This window comes from Arvicanthis niloticus, chromosome 16 (assembly GCF_011762505.2).
Source record: "Arvicanthis niloticus isolate mArvNil1 chromosome 16, mArvNil1.pat.X, whole genome shotgun sequence".
In the NCBI taxonomy this organism is placed as follows: Eukaryota; Metazoa; Chordata; class Mammalia; order Rodentia; family Muridae; genus Arvicanthis; species Arvicanthis niloticus.
Window position 1 is genome coordinate 61,758,430 of NC_047673.1, and position 18,899 is coordinate 61,777,328.

The following is an 18,899-nucleotide window of genomic DNA, read 5'->3' on the forward strand; positions in this document are numbered from 1 at the left end:
AGTGCTGGGACTGCAGGTCTGCACCAGCATGCCTGGCTTTTACCTGTCTTTGAAATTCCAGTGTGCCAGACATCTTGCCTATCTCTTCCAGGAGGTAAAGATTCTCCCCTTCTTCTGAGTCTCTAGCTGTTGCTTTGTTGTTACTTTTATTCAGTCAAACTGGAACTATGTGATCAGATGGGTCTAAGTGTTACTAGAGTGCAGGGATGGAGTGAAATTAATATCGTCCTTGCAAAGTTCAGACATGTCCATGGAGGGACATGACATAGAGAAAGAGAAAAGGCCCTCTTCCCTTTGTTTTGTTTGCTTGTTTGCTTGTTTGTTTGTTATTGTTTGTTTTTCGAGACAGGGTTTCTCTGTATAGCCGGGACTGTCTTGGAACTCAGGCTGTAGACCAGGCTGGCCTTGAGCTCAGAAATCCGCCACCACTGCTCTGCAGCCCTCTTCCTTTTAAAACTCCGGGCAGGTGTCAAGTTGTGGAGAGAAGGTTCTGAGAAGAAACCAAGAATCCACAGAGCGAATTCCTTGGTCAACCCCTCCATCTCTCCCATGCAGAGGGTCGGCCAGAAGAATGGAGTGAAGTCCTTTATCAGGAGTCTCTGAACTCTGCCTTCCTGCTTCTAGAAAACCACCAGACTAAGCTTGATCATCCTCTGGAAAGTCCAGTCTCCGACTTGGGCCTTCTGAAGGATGAGGGACCAGCAAGCCAAGGGACATCCTCAGTTCTTCTCTGATTCTGGGGCACCAAAGCTGAGCCCTTCAGGAGTTTGAGGAACTTGTCAAGGACCCCAGGAAACCGCTGACCAGGCTGGCATATAAGACGTTGTTGGTTTCCTTTTCACATCTTGTGCCTTTCTCTTTAAGACACTCAGCCTTCCTTGTTGCACCCCCTGCCCCCAACTAGAGTCTTCCCCTCACAAACTGTTCCATACTCTCACAGGTAAAGCCCCTGTTGAGGAGAAATCCCACTGCTCTCACCCAGATCCTTTCCTTCTTCCCTCCCTCCCTGGCGCCCATTAGCTAGCCCAGGCCGTGGGGGCGGTGGCTGTGGAGTCTCCTCTCTGTGCCAGGCCCGGCCCCCGGAGACGCACCTGTTCTGACCTGCTTAGCAGGTTCCCAGGTTTCTGCCTTCGTTGTTGGCCACGGCGTGGGAAGCAGCTCTGGGGGAGCTCAGGGCTCCCGATCACGGCTTCTTGGGGGTAGCCACGGCAGGGTGGGTAGAACTGGGGCCTGGGTCCCCTAGTGGAGACCCAAGTGGGATAGACAGGTGCGTCAGTGCCTGGGACTCCCTGACTTCCTGCCTCCTGGGTCAGAGCCTTACACAGCTCCAGAACCGGCTCCCAGGGAGAACTCCGTGGAACTCCAGAATCACTGGGCAGGTCTACCTTTCAGCCAATGCCCCTGTCCCTGGGAGCCGAGATGTGGGGGCCTGAAGCTCAGCTGCTGCTGTTGTTCCTGGCATCATTTACAGGTAGGACTTGTCTGATCCGTCAGGACTCTTGCTTCTGAGCCGTAGCTGGCAGAGACAGACACACAACACGTACATACATACATACACACACACACATACACACACTCACATGTATGCACACAAACTCACACATACACATACCACATACACAAATACTTCCTTCCCTTGGACTCTGGGTGAAGGGGACCATCTCTTTGTACCACTCCACTAGTCAGCAGTGCCCCAGGAAGAACCAGTGTAGCTTTCCCTTCACAGGTCCTGTCTGAGCCCCAAAGCCAGGCCACTTAATGTCTGCAGTCCCTAACTATCTCTGTCAAAGCCTTGCTTGCCAAGGCCTCTGTGGAGATGTACATACATACATGCATATGCACACACACATATATGCATGCATGCACATGTATATGTATATCTATCCGGAGCAGGTGGGCTGAAGCAAAGGACCCTGCTCACCCTAGGGCTTCCTGGAGGCTTTGTGGCCTACCCACCACTCACCAGGTGCAGGCAACCTGATGTCTAGAAGTGGGTGGATATCTCTGTGTCCTCCTTCTCTTGTGACAGTAGTCTGAGCACCAAGATTGGGGTGCCTGTTGAACAACTACAAGAAAGCCGAGAGACTTCTCTTACTCCTTCCCTGGCACACACACTAACAGGTGCAGAATGATATGGGTTTCTTATATGGTTCTGGGATGTTAGAAGGTAAAAGGCCTTCTAAATGGAATATCTCCGCTTTTATCACTTCGTTATCTCACCGTTTCCTCTGTTGGATGCCTGAAATCATACTTTCTGCCTGTCTAATATACAGAGAAAATATATAAATTGTAGGAATGTATTCTTTTCAGAGAGAGTGTGTGTGTACCCAGGGGAGCATAGTATAGGATGCCATCGGCTGTTTCTGGGGCCTGAGTAGCGGAGAACTCTTTCTCCTTAGAAAGACAGGGCTCTGTCTGCAGAGGACAGTAGGGTCCTCAGCCCAAGAAGAAGCAGCAGCGAGGGAATGTCAATTGTCCAGCAGCTCAAGAAAACAAGGCATAGATGCCTGGACTGGCATTCTGTTCTTTTAACAGAAGGTCCACTCTCTAATCTCAGGATTATACGCTCTCCACCTTTGCCACCTGCTCTTACCCCTAACCCCTGCTCTGAATTCCCATTTTCCAGATAGCTCTTTTCACTTGTTTAAGGCCAGAGGGTGGGGCCTCCTGCTGGGCCAAGGAGAGCCTAACAGTCACTTTGCTGTAGAATCTACCCACACTTGAAGAATGGAGTCCTGCTGTCTCCAGGACTTGGGTGGGATCAAAGAGATCAGCACTTCAACTCCTTCATCTTACAGATGGGAAAACCAAGAGAAACAGATAGGCAGGTGAGATCTGCAAGATTACTCAGTGTAAACACCCCAGCACAGTCAAGAGTGTCCTGGGGCCAGCCAGGATACTAGATGCTGGCACTGGAACAATGGGATACTATCCAAGCCTTCCCCTTCCCCTTCCATGCTTTCTTTCTAATAGAAGAAGCTCAGCAGAGAGGGAAAGAAAAGAACTCCTGGCTAGAAAATTACCCCAGACTTCACCCAGATCTGAGAGAAGCTATTTGGAAGAGAAGGGCTGGCTCCCGGATTGCCCAGGAAGCTAGTGACTAATCACACATCACTGTGCTCCTGCTGAAATGACCTGCACAGAGATGAAGGCCATTCCCAGGAATCCTGGAAAGTTGGAGAGTCCCATCATCTCCATCCTGGCTCCCCTCTGTGTGGGCATGTCTTTAATAGCCCTAGGAGCCTAGACTAATTTTATGTCTCTGAACACCTCTCAAATTTGGAAATCAGGAGCAGCTTTGAGTTCTGATCCCATTTGTTCTATTAATTTGTTAGGTGTTTTTAAACAGCTAAGAGACTCTTCTTCGGGAGAACAAGAAGGACCGGATGGTCTCTGCAGACCTTTTGACTCTGAAATGCTAGACTTCTGTGACTGTCCAGCTCCTGGCTTGAAGTGGAGCCTTTGTGGTGTTTGAAGAATTGATCAGTCTTCCAATGGCTGAGCGGACCCTTCCTAAGGACTCACCCTTCCTGGGCTCTATTGCAAAGTGACGCTTACCCCCAACTCCAGGGCCATTAGAGCTCTGAGCCCTAGGGCCCTGCCCCACCCCTGTCAGGGAGCCCAGGCTTGGGAGGTGCCTCCAACACCACAGCTCTTTGTTTCTCCTTAATGGGATGAGTTTCCGGGTGAGGTCCCATTCCTCCTCCCTCCTCCATCTCTTGCCCTGGGGCTGAGGGGTCTGAATCTGCAAACTTCTTCCCAATAAGAGCCTAGCCCCTAGCTCTTTTGGTCCTGTATGACCTGGGAGTGAGCTCTTCTATGAATTTTGAATTCTGTCTTCTGAGGGTTAGGATCAACTTTCTGTGGAGATTTATTTCCTAGAAAGGGAGGGGCCCCATCCCTGCTTTTCTACTCCTGATGATAGAGGTGGGCAGGCCCTTTCCTGTAGGATCTACCCAAACCCAGAGAAGCCAGAAAGGGAGGTTTGCTTCCCCGCCCAAGTGAGGAGAATGAGGAGAATCCCAGGGAAACCTTTGGCCCCAGTGACCCTGGCAGTATCCTGATGTTTTTGTAGTGATGGGACTGGGGAGAAAGACCCCAGCTACAGAGATGCCAGTGAGGAGTTTAGGGTACACAGCTCCATCTTCTAGAGCATGGGCTCAGGATACAGGGGTCCTCAAGGAAAGTGAATGGATGTTAACCACTGAGTGGAGAAGCCCTGCAAGAAGAGAGTGCCTGTATAATCCAGCCTCCAAAACTTGCATCACTGATGCAAAGAAGGTCTGGGAATGAAAAATGAGAAACTGAGTCAGGAGCACAGAGAGTAGAGAAACTCTGGGGTCTAGATCTGGTAGTCTAGGCTCTAGAATCTAAGCATTTAAGTTCTAAGTGAGCCACGCTCCTGTTTTCTGGAGGATACTTGGGGTACCATACTCTACTCTTGGACTAGAACAGAAACAAGCATGGTACCTGCTGCCTTGTTCCTGCGCCCCTCCCCCCAGGTCTCTAAAACTGTTCTGAAGGCTAAGATTGAGGTTGTGGTGTGGCTTGAGACAGAGCTGGCCACAGTGGAGGAGGGGGTGGTCTGAATTCGGAGGGGAGGCTAGGTCTCGGGAGTTTGAGAGAACTTGAATTCTGGGACTCCCACCCACAGTGGTGACTCAGCAGGGCTCAGACTCTGGCTCCGAGGGGTTTAGGGGACTTATCTGGGCTGAGGGCTGTGTCTAAGGCAGAGCTGACTGCCTCTCTCATCGTTCTTTTTTTTCCCCTTGGTTACTTATGTGCCCCCCCACACACACATTAATCTGTGGGTGGGCACTTTGCCTCGCTTGGGAAGCTCTTGCTAAGCTTGGGGGCTTAGGAAAAGTGGGGGGTATGGGAGGGAGGTGGGTAAAGGCGAAGGGAAAGTTTTTGGTTTTCAGAGTTCCTCAATTCTAAGGCTGAGGTTACGGGCAGGGGAAGGGACAAAGTGGCTTCTCTTTGTTTATGGCATCTTGGGTGATTGAGGGGTCTAGATGTTTCTCTCTCATGTCTTTTCTTACCTCATTCTAACACACCTACGTCAATCTTCTCTGGTGAGGCTAGTGAAGGGAGGCAAGAGTTAACAAAAAAGAAAGAGACCCTAGACAACTTGGACCCCTCCCCCTAGCCTCAGGCAGACAATCCCCCCCCCCCCTGCTTCCCACCAAACCTGCACCAGGCAGCTCCAGGCAGCTCTTACCCCAGGCTTAGAGCTGGTTTTTCTGGTGGTGGTGGCAAGCAGCAAAGCCCTGACAGAGATTCCCAGAGAAGAAACTCTGCTTGGGGGGCCAGAAGTACTGGGTGGGGGGGCTTGGGGTGTGGCATAGGGAGTAAAAAAGTTGAGAGTCCTTTTGTAGAAACCCAAAGAGCAAGAGAGGGAACCTTTGTTTTGTTGTCAGGGAAGCTTGGTGGCAATTTCCCATCACCTGGAGGGACAGTGACCTCATCTCTGGCCACCTTGGGCCTGAGATGAATCTGTCCTGAAGTCTTGGGGTGACATGGGGAGGGATGCCAGGGGCAACATTAGAATGGGCAGAAGCCCAGAGCCACACGCTGACCAAATTCGGCTGAGCTACACATGCAGAAGCCAAGATAAACGACACCAAAATATTTACTATGTGCACAGAGTTGTGCAGGACAGGAATGTGTGCCATGCATTCAGAGGGCGAACTGTACATGTAATGGTGTATGCGTATATGTCTATATGCTAACATGTAGCTCTTTCCTCTGGGTATAGGAAAGGTAGGATGTATATTTCCCTGAAGAGAGATGTAAACATATATATATGTGAAACATCCCCAAGTTCTTGCAAGAAAATAGCTTCATATGCAAATGAACTAGAAAAACTGGCCTAACCCTCAGCCAAAGATACTACATTCAGACACAAAAGACAGTTATTCCCTTTGACACACAGATGAACCTCAAAGACCCCAAAGACCCCATCTGTGTGTTATACATATATATGTATATGTGTATATATGTATATGTGTGTATATATGTGTATGTGTGTATATGTATGTATCCTTATCCTTTTATGAACCAGCAGAAGATTCTGATGGGTAGAAGTCCCTCAAAAGAAAAGATCTTCTTCCCAAAATGTTGCTATGGCTGACTGAATAGCTGCAAGGGCCAGCCTCAGTTTCCCCTTTTGAGTTCAGAGGCCAAGCCCTACACAGATAGGAAAGTTGGAGCCAAGGAAAAGGGTAGGGTGTAGCCAGCTAGCCTAAGCCAGGAATGGAGGACCTGTCTGGGAGTGGGCGGGGTACACAAAGGGCAGGGCCCCAAAGAGGCCTCAGGGGACCTGGCCAGGGGTGGGGGAGGCTGAGGGCAGGGATCCTGTCTGGCCAGTTGGGCCTGTTCTCTCCCTTGCGCAAGGTAGTGATGGCTGTGGCTAGGCCTGCTGCTGTGTGGTAGCTCCTGAGTCACTAAGGCTCCTGACCAGCATCCTGGTGCTCCTTGAGAGGAAGGGTGGGGAGAGTCAGGAGGAGGAGGAATGCCCAAGAAGCCAGAGGCCACCAGCCTCAGCAAGCAACATGCAACAGAAGGGTCTGTGGGCTTGGCCTGGCCTGGCTACTACATGCCCATAAGGTGACCTCACCAGGCAGGCAGTGTGTCTCCTTCAGTCTGGTGACATCATCATGCTGACGCCAGGCAAGCACTGGGTGGGGGAAAGGAGGAGGCAGTTCTGGCCTACTCTGGCTTGGAAGTTGGACTTCTGGTCCATTTAGCCCAGGACAAGGATACTTGGGCTCAAGTTGTCTTAATTTGTATCTTTTGATTCAGAAGATGAGCGCGCCTCAGACTGAGATGCTTCTTCCGCTTATCAGCGGCTTTAGGACAGTGTGAGTTTTTTAGGAGCAATTGCAAAGGAACTTTCCTGTTGCACTGGGTTTCTTGGTCTGCAAAACTGGGGCTTGTACCTTAGGGATGAGGATCTTGGATTCACAGGTTAAGGACATTCAGGATGAAGATTCAGGCATGTGATGGGTACCTAATTCTTGCTGTGGCCTAAAGAGGTATAAGGGGGCAGAATATGGGTGGTTTGTGGTGAGAGTGGGGCCAGAGCTGGGATAAGAATAGAAATACACAGGCTGGAGAGATGGATCAGCAGTTAAGAGCATTTGTTCTTGCAGAGGACCTGGGTACAGTTTCCCCCAATCCACATGGCAGTTAATAGCTGTCTGTAACTCCAGTTCCAGGACATCTGGTGCTCTCTGACCTACAGGGAGGGGCACCAGGCACATGGTATACATATATGCAGGGGAAGCATCTGTACACATATAAATAAATAAATAAATAAATAAATAAATATTTAAGGATGGAAATATTGGATCTGACAGTGTTACAGAAACAGTCTTTGGAAGAATTTGAGCCTTCTAGTGGCACAGGGCTTGGAGTCCCTGTGCCCTGCACCCACATTATTGTGACTTAAATCCACATGAGTGTTTTGCAGCAGTGATCTCTACAGCCTCAATCCCATCCCCACCCCCAGTCTGACACTTACTCCCTTCAGTGCTAGGAGGAGGTACTGGGAGGTGCAGGTGGTTAGCTGGACTCCCAGGCTGGGCTGGGTGGGGCCAGTGTCAGTTTAGGCAGGTCAGGGCCCAGGTATCTGGCCCCACAGGTCTGTCCCGTCCAATCTGGGGCCCTCCCAACTCCCAACAGCATCCTCCTCCCTTCTATCAGAGCCACAAGACTCATTCATTTGTCTCACAGAAACCCTCTGCCCTACTCCATGCTCCAGTCTTTGATGCGTGTCTGTCTCTGTCCCCTCTTCCTTCATCTAGTCCTGAGATGTTTTCTTTGGTAGTGAACTCAGATAGCCAGGCTCTCTTGCCTCCACCCCAGAGTTGCCATGACAACACTTTCCCTGCCTAGTCCAACTAAGGGACTGGGCAGTCCTCTTGATGCTACTTTCTTTTTGCTTCTTATCTCTTTCGTGAGTTTGCTCATTCATTTGTATATCCGTTTTGTTTTTGAGGGGTGGGGATTGAGACATTGTCTCCCTGTTGCCCAGGGTGACCTTGAACTGGATCTTCTTGCTTGACCCTCTCCAAGTATTAGGATTACAGGTATGGGCTACCATGTATGGCTCCATCCATCCATCCATCCATCCATCCATCCATCCAGTCACTAGACATTCATCAAGTTCCTCTTATGTCACAGGAGGGAGGCCACATACCACTGACTGAGCATGAAATAAAAAACCATGTGTTTAATATGTGATAGATGACCCTGTTTGACTCTTTTGAGCACAATGTCTTGGGGAAGGAGAAGAAGAAAATAGAGTCTAAAGTACAGGTTAAAGTGCTATGACTGGGGTTGAAACAGAGCACTGGGAAAGCACAGGGGTAGAGCACCTGAAGCTGCCTGAGGTGGGGGAAGGGAGGGAGGCCTCAGGAGATGATGCCCAAGCAGAGTCCTAAGGCATGAGTAGGAGTTCTCCAGACAGCGATGAGTAGGAGCGACCAGACTCAGGGAGGAGAGCATTCCAGGCAGGGGTACATGGTGAGTAAGGGTGACAGACAACAAGGTGTGGGGTGCCTGCTAGAGGTGGGGACTATAAACAATTAGAAGAATAAAGGGAAGGATCTCTTGCTGTCTCAGAGCACTGGCCCAACCCCGGCCCTGGGTTTTGTTTGTTTTTTCATAACCATAGGCATTCCCAGGCCAAGCTCCTCCATCGGTTACTCAGCCCGAACATCCAGTTATCTTTCGGCCTTCCCTGTTCCTCGGCTCTTTCCAGTCAGTGACCAAATGTCCCCCTTTATAGGTCTGCCTCAGTCTCCTTTCATGACCTGTTTTCTGGTCAGACTGCACTTTGTCATCTGCTTCATAGCACTTGTTGGCTTGGAAAGCTCTGGTGACTCTCCATTTCCTCTTAACCAAATCTGAATTCCTTTTCCTGGCATGGGCGGTCTTAGGCTATTTGGACCCACCCTACCCCAGCTATATTTTCCACAGCTGCTCAACACACACACCCTACCTTAGGTTGGGTCCTCTTCTCTTTGCTTCCTGAACCAGCAGCCAGCCTCTCTACCTCCTAGTGTTTGCTTACCTTGATGCTGTATCTTCAGTGCCTTTTTAGGTCTCCTGGGCCAGGCTGGAGAGATGGCTCAGTGGTTAAGAGCACTGACTGCTCTTCCAAAGGTCCTGAGTTCAATTCCCAGCACCCACATGGTGGCTCACAACCATCTCTCTTTAATGAGATCCAATGCCTTCTTGTGTGGCTGAAGATAGCGACAGTGTACTCATATAAATAATTAATTATATTAAAAAAGGTCTCCTGGATGAACGCATGAATGAAGCCTTCCCTCATGACTCCCACATCCCTCAACACACTAACCACCAAACACAAAGTCAGACGCCACCATTGCAAGTCATGTGTGGTGGGTGGTATATTCTATAATCCAAGTATTCTGCAGGCTGAGGCAGGAGAATAGTATGTTTGAAGCCAGTCCAGCAGGCTACATAGTTAGGCTTGGTCTTAAAGAGGAAGAGGAGAAAGAAATAATCACTGGTTGATTTCATACATATTTCTGTCTGTCTGTCTATCTAATCTGTCTGTCATTTGTATTTTTTTTCCTCCTAAACAAACTTCAGGTTCCATGAGGGCAGGAAATGGATCTTTATTTGCCAATAAGGTTATATATGAATACATCTACTTTCGAAATCTTCAAATGCTCCACACAGCTGCTCACAGTTCAACACACCAGTCCTTCCTCCCTGGTCCGCTGATTCTGGCTCACTTTATGTGTCAACATAATGACACACTTGCTGTGCCTGCCCTGACCTCACCTCTCCAGGCCCCTGACCTGGGGGCTCTTTCTGTCTTTGTGACTTGCTGGTTCCTGGCCCCAGACTTCAGTTCATGCCACTCCTCCCACATGGAATACCTCCTTCTCTCTGGGAATCCAGGTCTCTCATCTTCAAGTCATGTGAAAAATGTTCCCAAGGATGGACCTTACCCTCCCAACATGCTTCATTCCAGGCACCAAGTGTTCTGAACCTTTTCCACAACTCTTTGCTGTACCTTCCGAAAGCATTCACTTGTAGCCCTTTGGTAGGTTGGACCTCCTGTGAAATTTGACCTTGGTTTCTAGGTTCTGTACACAGATTCCATTTCCTTGAAGCCTGTGAGCTCCTTCCGTTCCTGGTCCAACATAGTTTCTCACTCTGTTTGCTCAAATAGCATCCTAGGCTGCAAAAGAGTGAGTCTTCCCTAAATCATTTGTGTGGCCTTAGGCAAGTCACTTCCCCTCTCTGGACCTCAGTTTCCTCCTCTGTTAAATGGCGATAATAACGCCTACCTCTTGGGAATGCAGTGTGGTTCTAATGAGGTAATGAACTGAATGCGCTTTGCAAGCACAAACGGCTCCAGGAGTTCTGGCTGCCTTTGCTGTACATATCATTCTGGATGTGATTGTCCCCCTCAGCCTGACTGCTTCTGTCTGCCCCCTGCAGGCCGATACTCCGCCGGTGAGCTGGAGACCTTGGACATAGTGACAGTGGTGCTGGGCCAGGACGCAAAACTGCCCTGCTTCTACAGAGGGGATCCGGATGAGCAGGTGGGGCAGGTGGCATGGGCTCGAGTGGACCCAAACGAGGGCACCCGGGAGCTGGCCCTACTGCACTCCAAATACGGGCTTCATGTGAGCCCTGCTTATGAGGACCGCGTGGAGCAACCACCGCCCCCACGAGACCCTCTAGACGGCTCCGTCCTCCTGCGCAATGCTGTGCAAGCAGATGAGGGCGAGTACGAATGCAGAGTCAGCACCTTCCCAGCCGGCAGCTTTCAGGCACGGATGCGGCTTCGTGTTCTGGGTGAGTGGGGCCAGCTGGGCATCATCCGTATTGCTGAGTGGGTGGAAGACGGAGACAAACGGGACTGCAGAGATGGCTGAGACAGAGGCAGTACAAGCAGATATAAAAGATAAGGTTCTATAGGAGTGAGGAGGGAGGGAGGATTACCCAGCCCCTCCCACCCAATCCAGAAATTCTCTCCAAAAGCCACCAAAGCTGGAGAGAAATTCACATATTAGGAAGTTTGTCCTTCCAATGGCCCACATTTCCCTCTGTGTACCTTTGTCCATCTGGAGCGGCATATAGCATTGGCTTATTTTGTCTTCTGCACAGCTTTTCAAAGAGCTGAGGACCTCTGCCAGACTCCACTTAAGTCTCTCTCTCTCTCTCTCTCTCTCTCTCTCTCTCTCTCTCTCTCTCTCTTTCTTCGAGACAGGGTAGTTTTAACTGTGTGTAGGGTTTTTTTTTGTTTTTTTTTTTTTTCTCTTCTTTTTCAAGACAGCTTTGTGTATGTAGCCCTGGCTGTTCTGGAATCCCTCTGTAAACCAGGGTGGTCTCAAACATAGGCCATTTTAAAACCTATGAAAGCAAGAGTCCCAGATGTGGATATGAGTCCTAGCTATGATGTTATATGTGACTGGGGAAGGGGATACAGTTCTTGATTGGGCCTTCAGTGATTGTGCTGTAAGACCAAAATCACTTTTCAAACCACTAACTTGAACCATGGGTGCTTGTGCTGGTCAACCTCAATCTGTGATCAAGTTGTCTTTTCAATTTTATGCTTGGACTATTTTGAAGCTAGAAATAAAAGTGGTTTTGCTTTAAGTGGAAGTTAGCAACATAAATTTTAGAGGGAAAAATAAAACAAAACAAAGTTTGATTTTAAAAGAAAGAGAAAAAGAAGAAGGAGGAAGAGGAGGAGAAGGAAGAGGAGGAGGAGGCTGGGCACAGGCATAGTGGTACATATCTATACTTACACTGTTCCAGAAGCTGAGTCAGGAGGATGGAGAATTTGAGGCATACACATACTTTAAAACAAAATTTGTGACCCTAGGCTTTGTCACATAAGAAGTGATGACAAGCAACAAACCACTGAACCTCCCTGAGCTTTGGTTTCCTCACCTGAAGAACAGGCATGATAATACCCACCTCACTAGTTTGTTAGCAAAATTAAATGAGATAATGTATGTAAAGTTATAACATAATAGTTGGCACATAGTTAGTAGTGGTTATTATTGTTATTATTACATAGATAGTATCTAATTAGTTTTAAAATTATTTTTATTTTTTTTAGAAAATGCCCTATGTTTGAGGCCAGCCTAGTTTACAGAGGGATTCCAGAACAGCCAGGACTACATACACAGAGAAACTCTGTCTTGGAAAAGAAAAGAAAAAAAAATTACCTACACACATTGAAAAAAAAATCTAGTAGTGAAGAAAGATGTAAAGCCACTTGAAATTATACCACTATCTGACACATTTATTTGTGAGATGAGAAAAAGAGGACTAGGGGCTGGAGAGATGGCTCAGTGGTTTAGAGCACTGTCTGCTCTCCCAGAGGTCCTGAGTTCAATCCCCAGCAACCACACGGTGGCTCACAACCATCTGTAATGGGGTCTGATGCCCTCTTCTGGTGTGTCTGAAGACAGCAACAGTGTACTCATAAGCCTAAAATAAATAAATAAATAAATCTTCTTTTTAAAAAAAGGTGGGGGGGGGGACTGAAGTTTGCAGCTGAGTAAAACTGATAGAATGGTTGACAGTGATGACAATGCAGATCTTTCACACTCCCCTCCTCCCCCTCTCCACAGTGCCTCCCCTGCCTTCACTGAATCCCGGTCCACCACTAGAAGAGGGCCAGGGGCTGACGTTGGCAGCCTCTTGCACTGCTGAGGGCAGCCCAGCTCCCAGTGTGACCTGGGACACAGAGGTCAAAGGCACACAGTCCAGCCGCTCTTTCACACACTCCCGCTCAGCGGCTGTCACTTCAGAGTTTCACCTGGTTCCCAGCCGAAGCATGAATGGGCAGTCACTGACCTGTGTGGTATCTCACCCCGGCCTGCTCCAAGACCAAAGAATCACCCACAACCTCCAAGTGGCCTGTGAGTATTGAGACGTGCGGGGAAGATATCCTTATTTTTTGAAAATAATCCTAGAATACTCTGATCCTGCACCATGGCGGGAAGGTCAGCCTGAGTCTGGAGTCTAAGTCTAATCCAGAGGTAGAAGACTTGGAGATCAAGATAGATGTCCTGGGAAAATCACTGTGATCTTTGTGAGAGCCTTGTTTGTTTTGTTTTTGAAGGAGGGTCTCTCCTTGTATCCCTGGCTGTCTTGGAACTCACTCTGTAGACCAGGCTGACCTAAAACTCAGAAATCTACCTGCCTCTGCCTCCTGAGTGCTGGGATGGAAGGTGTGCGCCACCACTACCCGACATTTCTGTGAACTTTATAGGAGAGACTGCCTTGTTTCTACAGTGTAGACGGGAGTATAAAATATAAATATGCAATTGAATGTGTTTGCAAAATATACAGTTTAGGGTTTGGAGGCGACTTGGGATACCAGCACTTATTTAATCTGGTTAGATTTCATTTCCTTCACCAGCAAATGAGTGTAATTATACCAACTTTATGGGATTCTGATGAGAATTAGCATCTGTAAATGGAAAGCATCTCGCAGATCTTAAATCCTACAAGGTTTCAGTAAACGATAGTGTGTTCCCAGCGATAGACTTCACACCCAAATTACACTATCATTTGACACAAAGTAGGAAATCAGCAAATGCTTGCTGAGAAAATGAACAGGCTGGTGGGTTGTTAGGCAGCTGCTGAGTCCCTGCTTTGTGAGCAGCACTGTGCTAGCACTGGACCACAGGAGGTCCAGAGTGTGAAACTCCATCCCCAGGGGTCTTATGGGCTCAGGGCACAGGCTAGGATAGGAATCAGTGTTGCCAGGAGCTGTGAACGAGGGTAGAGGGAGTCTGTCCCAGCAGGGGAAGAAGATGGGTTTAAAAGAATCATGGAGTAAGGAGTCTTCCTGTTCTTCCTCTTCCCATCTCCCACTCCAGTCCTTGCGGAGGCCTCTGTGAGGGGCCTTGAGGACCAAAACTTGTGGCATGTTGGCCGAGAAGGAGCCACACTCAAATGCTTGAGTGAAGGACAGCCCCCTCCCAAATACAACTGGACAAGGTAAGGGCCTGTGCCTGGAGGAGGACCTAGCATTCTTGCCTTTTCAGAGCCAGGATGAACTCGGTATGAGCAAGAACCACAGAGTCCGAACCCTAGATAAGTCAGGACATAGATTCAGACCAATATAAAAATATGCATAATCAGCAGATGTTACTGGTTTGTTCCAGGAAGTATGTGGTTATGACCCATTGGGAATATGAAGGTATCTTCTTGGCTTTCTGCCCTAACTTTAAATGATGAAATATAACTATATTAAATATTAATCTTTTATGTATTTGTGAGGACTAAAAGTACATGTGACACAAAGAAAGCTGACTACAACTGCTGTTACACCCCCACCCCTTATAACCGTAATGTTGCCAGCACCTCAGAAACACAGACCCACTTCCACCAGCTCCTTCAAGAATCCTTGGCTTTTTTTTTTCAGAAAGGGATAAGATATTCACGGGTATGAGCCTATGTATGTATAGGCATGTTCTTACATGTGGACACATGAATGATACCTATGGCCTTGTGTCTGGGACTAGGTTTGTTTACTCCACCATGCAGTATCATAGGTGTTGGAGCCTGCAGTCACAGGTTCCCAGTACCTCTGAGCCCAGCTAGGAGTGGAGGGTCCTGTTGTGTGGACTTAGCATGTATGCCTGTTACCTGGTACTGGATGACAGGATACCTGTGAGAGCATGTGGGATGTCGTGCGTGTGGATCTTCCCCAAGTATGTGTGCGGGTGCCCAGGTCAGGCTGGGCGGCAGGGAGAAAGGGCCTCTGCCTAGACCTGTCTAGGGTAGGGAGGGGCACCGTGGGAACAGCCTGAGGCTTTGGGTGATGTCATGGGGGAGAGGGATGAAGAGCTGCCTGGGCACGTTGGGTGGCGGCAGCCTTAGCCTGCCCCAGCCAGCACCCTTCAGCTTCCCTGTCCTTCAGGCTGGATGGACCTCTGCCTAGTGGGGTGCAAGTGAAAGGGGACACTCTGGGCTTTCCCCCACTGACTACTGAGCACAGTGGAGTGTACATCTGCCACGTCAGCAATGAATTTTCTTCGAGGGACTCTCAGGTCACTGTGGAAGTTCTTGGTAAGCACAGTGGTTGGAGAACAAAGACAAGGATTCTGAGTCCAGAGCTGGGGGCGGGCAATGGGAAGCAAGACAGAGAGAGATGGGAAAGGATGTCTTTGGAGATGATGGATTTTGGAGAGGATTAAGCTGAGTGGATAGCTGTGGATGTGTTCTGTGAGGACGATACATGGGTAGCAGCGGGGTCTGGGGTGGATTACGGAAGGATTGGGGCATGCATCTCAGACACTGGCCTGTCTCCAACAGACCCTGAGGATCCAGGAAAGCAGGTGGACCTGGTGTCTGCCTCGGTGGTCGTAGTGGGTGTGATTGCTGCTCTCCTGTTCTGCCTCCTGGTGGTGGTGGTGGTTCTCATGTCCCGATATCATCGACGTAAAGCCCAGCAGATGACCCAGAAATAGTGAGTCCTGGCTCCTCTGAGTGGGTAGCACTGAGCTGAGAACAAAGAGAGTGAGCCAGCACAGAGGAGAAAGGAGACTGTGTGGCCTAGTGACAGCTGGACAGCTTGTACATCAGAGGTGGGCGGAGTCTTTGGGGGAAGTGCTGGTGTCTGGGCTGTGAAGCACAGCCGGATGAGGAGACTCATGCCTGAGAGAAGCACAAATGCACACTCCCCAGGTATTACCTACCACGCACACCTTAGCACTGGGGAGCACACCCATGCTATCCAGCCACACTGTCATCTGTAGCCACATACGCTCACCTCCGAGGGCGGAGTTTGGCAATCATATCCTTCAGCAGTCTCACACAGGCTCAGCCAGGCTAGATTCACCATGGGAGACTCAGTCACTGCTGTCCATTCCTGACGAGGTGTTGTCTTTCCCAGTGAGGAGGAGCTGACTTTGACCAGGGAGAACTCCATCCGGAGGCTGCACTCTCACCACTCAGACCCGAGGAGCCAGGTGTGTGCGAAGGTTGGGTGTGTGTGGGGGGGGAGGCATGGGCACACAGGTTTGGTTGAGTCTGGGCTCCTCTGTACCAGGATGGCTGCCTTCTCATAGCTGAAGCTGAGCTGAGGCTGGGATATTAGCTGGGGATGGGAGATGGGAGTGGGTTGATGCTCTGGGGCTGCTAGCACTCCCCTTGCAAGGCCCTCTTAGTCCTGGTTTGGGGGCTGCTCTAGGAATCCACCACCGGTGCTGATGCCAGGGTGGGTTTTGAGAGTGAGGGGTGAAGGATGCTTGTGTCAGACATGGACCTATGGGTGGGGGAAATGTGATCAGGGAGGAGACTGCTAGAGGATGAGGGAGGTGATGAGGCTGAGGAGAGGAGACTGAGCTCTCTTCTAACCCCTCCCCTATGTCTGGGCTCCTGCAGCCGGAGGAGAGTGTAGGGCTGAGAGCGGAGGGCCACCCTGATAGTCTCAAGGACAACAGTAGCTGCTCTGTGATGGTGAGGCCCCCCGGCCCCACCAGTGTCCCAACATTCTCCTCAGGCCCCTCTCCTGGCCCCAGATGTGGTGTGACAACCCCCCCTCCCCCATTGCATCCTGGGCTCATGAACCCACCCCAACCCCCATTTCTGCTCTGCCTTTGTTCTCTGTGTCCCCATCATTATGTATAACACTTGTTATTGCCCTCCCCAGTCCCCAGATTTCCAAACCCCTATGCCTCTGGGACAACCATCACCCGTGCTTTACCTGACCTCTGACCCTATCACAACCCAGCCCCGACGCTGCCTGTTTGATCTTGATTCCTGACTTATCTTTTGCCCTTGGTCTCCAGAGTGAAGAGCCAGAAGGCCGCAGCTACTCCACGTTAACCACAGTGAGAGAGATTGAAACACAGACTGAACTGCTGTCTCCAGGCTCTGGGCGGACAGAGGAGGAGGACGGTCAGGATGAAGGCATCAAACAGGCCATGAACCACTTTGTTCAGGAAAATGGGACCCTGAGGGCCAAACCTACAGGCAATGGTATCTACATCAATGGGCGAGGGCACCTGGTCTGACCCAGGCCTGCCTCCCTCCCGAGGCCTGGCTTCTTCTGCTTCCATGGGGGAACTTCAGCTCTTAGGGGAAAACCCCTTAAATGCCTGCATTTCTTTAGGAAGGTACTTCCCAACCTACTGACTGCTCCACTTTTACCTCCAATCCTTCTGTTGTTCATCAGGAGGGCTTCACTGGTTGAGTGCCTCCCACCATTTTGTGTAGGTCACTCCGTGTGTGTGTGTGTGTGTGTGTGTGTGTGTGTGTGTGTGTGTACTCATGGATTGTATGTGCATGAAGGGGTGACTGTCCATGCTATGTATCTGCTGTCATGTTGAGTCCAAGTGAATGATGTGTGTGCCACAGGATTTATGGCTGTGGGCTGAGCACCACTAGGGTGTAGTTTGTGAATAGTGTGCCTTATGTGTGACCTCTGCCTGCAGAGGCAGGGATTGTCCTCAGACCCCAGAGCAGTATTAGCGATGCAGAGGTTAGAAGTGAGAGGTGGAGACTCTGGCAGGATCCAGGTGTGCGGGCATAGCTGGAGCTAGAATCTGACCTCCAAAGTGGGGGAGCTGTGTTCCCACCCCTTGGGAGCAAGTGTGAAGCAGACATCCAGGGGTCTGCCAGAGGCCAGAACTGTTACAGAAGCCCTCTGCCCTCTGGTGGCCTGTGTGCCTGCTACATGTGGTACGTACCTTCTGTAAATTAAACTCCAAGGGAACTTCCTGAGTTCTGCTCAGACTCCCTTAATAAGAGAGAAAGAAATGTAAGAAACAAACAACAAAGAAAAACTTCATTGATTTATGTGCATCGGTTTTACTGGGCTTGTTTAAGCAAGGCCAGTCCACATAGGCATTCAACAAAACTGTTTAGCAGACACCACAGCAGGGATTAATGCCTGTGGTTCTGGAAAGTTCTCTTCCTAGGATGCATTCACCCACAGAGGTTCTGGGGAGGGAGCTGACAGCTGCTGACGTCTGGAAACTGGGGTGTGAGGTACAAACATTGGATAGGAGGCTACAGATGGGGTACTTGGCTTCCATGGCCCCTCAGATCTTGTCCTAGCTGTGTCTACAGTGGTTTGTGCCTTCCACAGAGTTGGGGCTTGGTGTCAGGGGCTCCTGGTTCAGTTGTGTTGAGGGCAGGGAAGGTGGAAGCTCAGGTGAGGAGGAAGGGGTGTTGTGGGTGAGGGTGAGAACAGGTCCTTCCCCAGGGGGTTCTGAGTCATTAACTTGGGGCTCTCTGGCACTTTGTATGTGTGGGGCCTGGGTTAGATGTTTGTTTTTCTTTAGCCTATCCAAATTTACGCAGCCAGAATACCGAGATTTAGTATCCAAATCTTGTGTGGCCTGAAATCTGCTGGTCTAAAGGAGAAGCTCTCATTTCATTCCCAAGCATCCCAGGACTTATGGACCCCAAGGATCTAGGGTCTTAGTATGTATATTTCATGTAAATATATGTATATTTGTACATAAAACGATATTCTGTTTTTAAATAAACAGATAAAACCTTTTTGTCTGATTCCTGTCTTGCCCCTTGAACTGGGTAAGTCACGAGTGCTACGTACTGAGTCTCTATGTGATTCCCTCCTTTGCTCCCAGGCAGGGAAAGGACCCAGGCACAGCTAAGAAAGGAGCAAGTGGCTTTCAAAAGACATTTTAACCATTTCTGAGAGCCTTCAGGTAGGGCTGTGTGGACATAACCCCTTTTGGGGAAGCCAGTGCCTTAGTTTGTGAAGTGTTTCTAATTTGATGGTACTGGAAACTTCCCGCAGCTGTGTGGGGTGGATGGCTGTGTACTCTTCTACAGACAAAGAAACTGAAACTCAAAAGTCACCTGGTCTGTGTCCTCATTTTCAAATGTACGGCAACGGAGGCTCAGTG

The 18,899-nt window shown here is 49.6% G+C and overlaps 1 protein-coding gene across 2 annotated transcripts; it reads left to right on the forward strand.

The window, feature by feature from the left end:
* The first annotated feature begins 1,092 nt into the window (after window positions 1–1,092).
* Nectin4 (nectin cell adhesion molecule 4) lies at window positions 1,093–18,528 on the forward strand. Of its 2 annotated transcripts, XM_034520843.2 has the most exons (9): window positions 1,094–1,471; window positions 10,486–10,845; window positions 12,636–12,926; window positions 13,893–14,013; window positions 14,939–15,087; window positions 15,334–15,487; window positions 15,914–15,989; window positions 16,405–16,479; window positions 16,812–18,528. In XM_034520843.2, the coding sequence occupies exons 1-9, from the start codon at window positions 1,396–1,398 to the stop codon at window positions 17,034–17,036; spliced, it is 1,527 nt and encodes a 508-aa protein (XP_034376734.1). In that variant the 5' UTR covers window positions 1,094–1,395; the 3' UTR covers window positions 17,037–18,528. The 2 variants fall into 2 exon arrangements, with proteins under 2 accessions (XP_034376735.1, XP_034376734.1); XM_034520844.2 differs by lacking the exon at window positions 16,405–16,479 and having other exon boundaries at window positions 1,093–1,471.
* Window positions 18,529–18,899: the final 371 nt, after the last annotated feature.